We start from the raw sequence: 3,785 nt of genomic DNA, 5'->3' as shown, positions 1-3,785 counted from the left end.
CGATATTAAAAATAGTTATTAACGTGAGTTTCCGGTTTACCAAAATGGAAATCAGGAGTACCAGTCATCCAACTCACTATTTAAGAAACATACGTCATTTGCACCCCACCCCACACACACTACCGGACTTGAAAGGGAGCCATGCCACCGAACTTCTACCAAGCTTTGTTCTCACTCTTCACATAAACAGATCGTCAACCCAAAGCGGTTGAACATATATTATTTATTATTAGTTACATTTCACTATTAAAAAAAATAAAATAAAATACACATTCTTGAAGAAGAAGACGACTTTTCATCCACCATAGAAAGCAGTTACTTACGACAGTCCCATTTCACCAAATCTACCCTTAAACAATGTCTCTATATCACCACCTCTTCTGTATCTATCTCTCACAACTCTCCTCTCTATCTCATGCATCCCCTTCGCCGAAAAGTCTCATCCTACACCGCAGCCATGAAGCAGCGAAAGAACAACAACTTATCTGTCTTCGTAGTTGTCTTCTCGGTTTTTCTTTTCGGCTTTTTCATGTACAACGAGGACGTCAAGTCCATCGCTGAGTTCCCATTCTCCAGACCAAAAACCGACCACCCTCTTGATTCTGAGGGGGTGGTTGAGATTAATTCAAGGACAACTATTGTTGTCGAGTCGAAAACAGATGAGGATCAAGTGATTGAGCTGCCTGTTGTTCCTGCTGATGAGGAAGTTGAGGACGATGAGGAGATCGTATTTCCACCCGAAGAATGCAACTTGTATGATGGAAGATGGGTTTATGATGATGCGACACACCCGTTGTATAAAGAAGATCAATGCGAGTTTCTTACGGCTCAAGTCACTTGTATGAGAAATGGGAGGAAGGATTCTATGTATCAGAATTGGAGGTGGCAGCCTAAGGATTGTAACTTACCTAAGTAAGAGTTTGATTTTTTTTATTAGAAGAAAATAGGTTTGAAATTGAAGCTGATTTTGTGTGTTTTTTTTTTTTTGGGTGGAATGAAGGTTTAAGGCGAAATTGTTGCTGGAGAAACTGAGGAACAAGAGACTTATGTTTGTTGGCGATTCGTTGAACCGAAATCAATGGGAATCGATGGTGTGTTTGGCCCAATCGATTATTCCTCCAGGAAGAAAGAGCTTGAACAAAACCGGCTCGCTTTCTATTTTTAGAATTGAGGTTAGATTTCCATATTAAGATATGCATAGTTAGATGCTCCCCGTTACATAATTAAATAATTACGAAAGAAATATGATTTATCATGTTACCTGTACATGTATAGGTAAACAAATTTATTCAACTCGTGTAATACACAGGGTTCTAACCTACTATACATATAAACTATAGATCAAAACGATTGAGTTAGATGTCATTTGTCACGAACTCCAGGCTCGTGAATTGGGTATTGTAATCATTTCTTATCTTGTCGTGAAAAAAAAATACCGGCATTGGTACCATTTAATGAATGGGGTTGTATGTTATTAATAGATGGACCACAAAGTATGGAAGATATAAGATGTGGTCATTATGATTTTGTATCCCCTGGCATTTGATTGAACTCAAGTTGGGCATTTAATACTTTTTTTGTGCATTAAAAATTTGATGTGAAATAAAATTTGCAGGATTATAATGCCACGGTGGAATTTTATTGGGCCCCGTTTTTGGTAGAGTCAAATTCAGATGATCCAACAATGCATAGCATATTGAACCGAATCATAATGCCTGGATCCATTAAAAAGCACGGTAAAAATTGGAAAAATGTTGACTATTTGGTCTTCAACACCTACATTTGGTGGATGAACACCTTCACCATGAAAGTCTTGTAAGTTTCCTCTTTAAATATTTTATTTTATATTTTTTTTGTAATATACATATAAACATATTATGATTATGATTGTTGATAATTTAATTTTTAAATTTCCTTTTTCAAGTATAATATTCTAACTAAAAATAATAATAATAATATAGGAGGGGATCATTTGATAAAGGAGATACAGAATATGATGAGGTTGAAAGGCCCGTGGCGTACACGAGAGTTTTGAAGACATGGGCGAAATGGGTCGATAAAAATATAGACCCGAATCGGACAACAATTTTTTTCAGCAGCATGTCTCCTCTACATATCAAGTATGTTTTCTACTTTACGTTTTAAAAATACAACAATATATATATAAAGTAGAAAATAAATATATGTATTAGGTGGTAGTTTCAACCAACGAAAAGGATATTAGTTGGAACTGTAGAGGTGACTTTTGGGTATGATTAGTTATCAAGTAAACTTATTTATTTTATTATTATATGTTCTATTACTTGTTAATAATAAAGCACATAAACGTTTCTTATATAAAATTGTATAACTTCAAAACATCATTTAATAAAAGAATGAAAATTCTGCAGGAGTTTAGATTGGAACAATCCGGATGGCATAAAATGTGCAAAGGAGACTAATCCAATTCTTAACATGTCCATGCCGTTTAGCGTTGGTACCGATTGGCGACTCTTTACGGCTGCAACCGATGTCTTACAATCAATGAAGCTTCCGGTCCACTTTCTCAACATAACTTCACTTTCAGAATACCGTAAAGATGCACATACTTCTGTATACACCATTCGCCAAGGTAAGATGTTGACTAAAGAGCAACAGGCGGACCCCAACACTTACGCGGATTGTATACATTGGTGTCTTCCTGGATTACCCGACACATGGAACGAGTTTCTTTATACACGAATCATTTCCCGCTCTTGATCGGTGCAAGCCAACTCTTTCCTTCACATAGCGTTAAAAAAATTGGAAATTTCTTTCACATACCTTGTATCTAGGGACAGGCCAATTTTAAATTCTTGTATCTTATTTTAAAATTTTTGTTTTAGACGTTTGATCACAAAATCAAATTAAAAAATGTCCCAAATGTACAATGAAGTGTTGAAAGACGGAATAAATGAATGCACAAATTGTAAGTAGTATGTGTCATTTCAATTTAATGTATGGTTCAGTTTCGAGGGGCCAATAATAGTGTTATGTAATGCAAAACAAGGGCAACCCGATATGGATAACAAGTTATTTTGAGTATTATATGTATTATTTATTTTGTATGTCGGTATTAACAGTGTCACCTATCAGAAAATCCACAATTGATTTTAGTACAAGCTAGAAAGAATTCGAATAGGATTTAGGTTAAATATGTCGGTGTTTTGGGGAAAGCCAATTGTATTCAGAGGGTGTTTGGGATTATGTTCTGAAGTGATTATTTGATTATTACGTTTGTAAAACATAAATAATCTAAAAAAGTATTTGGATAGAAAAGTGATTATCTGCCTCTAAAACGCAGTTTTGGAGAAGCATGTACCTACATGCTTTTTCAAAACACAGTTTTGAAAACGGAAAATCTATTTTAAAATCGCAACACCAAACACCCCCTCAAAGTTGTTGCAAGAAGTGTTTGTCGGTCATATGTGAGGAAATGTTATTTGATCCTTCAATATAGAAATCTCCATTATCTATATATTATAGGCAATAAATAGTAATTTTAATATTACAATATTATATATAATTTTTATACTTTTATTATTCTAATCTTATAATAATAATTATTTCCAAGTTTATTATTATTCTAATATTATTATAATAATTATTTGGAAAATTGGTATTTAATAAACCAACCTTTAACCAGTTGGTAAATAATAATCCAACCTTCAAAATTGGTAAATAATAATCTCACCTATCAACATGTTGGTACTCAATGAACTTTCGTTAATTTTTTTTAACTGAAGTTAGTTTTTATGTTTTATTTA

At 33.8% G+C, this 3,785-nt stretch overlaps 1 protein-coding gene across 1 annotated transcript; it reads left to right on the top strand.

Annotated features, from left to right (window-relative positions):
- Positions 1-267: 267 nt before the first annotated feature.
- Positions 268-2,975, top strand: LOC110904868 (protein ESKIMO 1). The gene is made up of 5 exons (XM_022150746.2): positions 268-912; positions 1,001-1,172; positions 1,616-1,815; positions 1,962-2,120; positions 2,391-2,975. Exons 1-5 carry the CDS (start codon positions 416-418, stop codon positions 2,737-2,739), a joined length of 1,377 nt encoding a protein of 458 aa, XP_022006438.1. The 5' UTR covers positions 268-415; the 3' UTR covers positions 2,740-2,975.
- Positions 2,976-3,785: the final 810 nt, after the last annotated feature.

This window comes from Helianthus annuus, chromosome 14 (genome assembly GCF_002127325.2).
Source record: "Helianthus annuus cultivar XRQ/B chromosome 14, HanXRQr2.0-SUNRISE, whole genome shotgun sequence".
Lineage (NCBI taxonomy): Eukaryota > Viridiplantae > Streptophyta > Magnoliopsida > Asterales > Asteraceae > Helianthus > Helianthus annuus.
The sequence above is the reverse complement of the archived record's forward strand: the minus strand, read 5'-3'. Positions and strand labels throughout refer to the sequence as shown.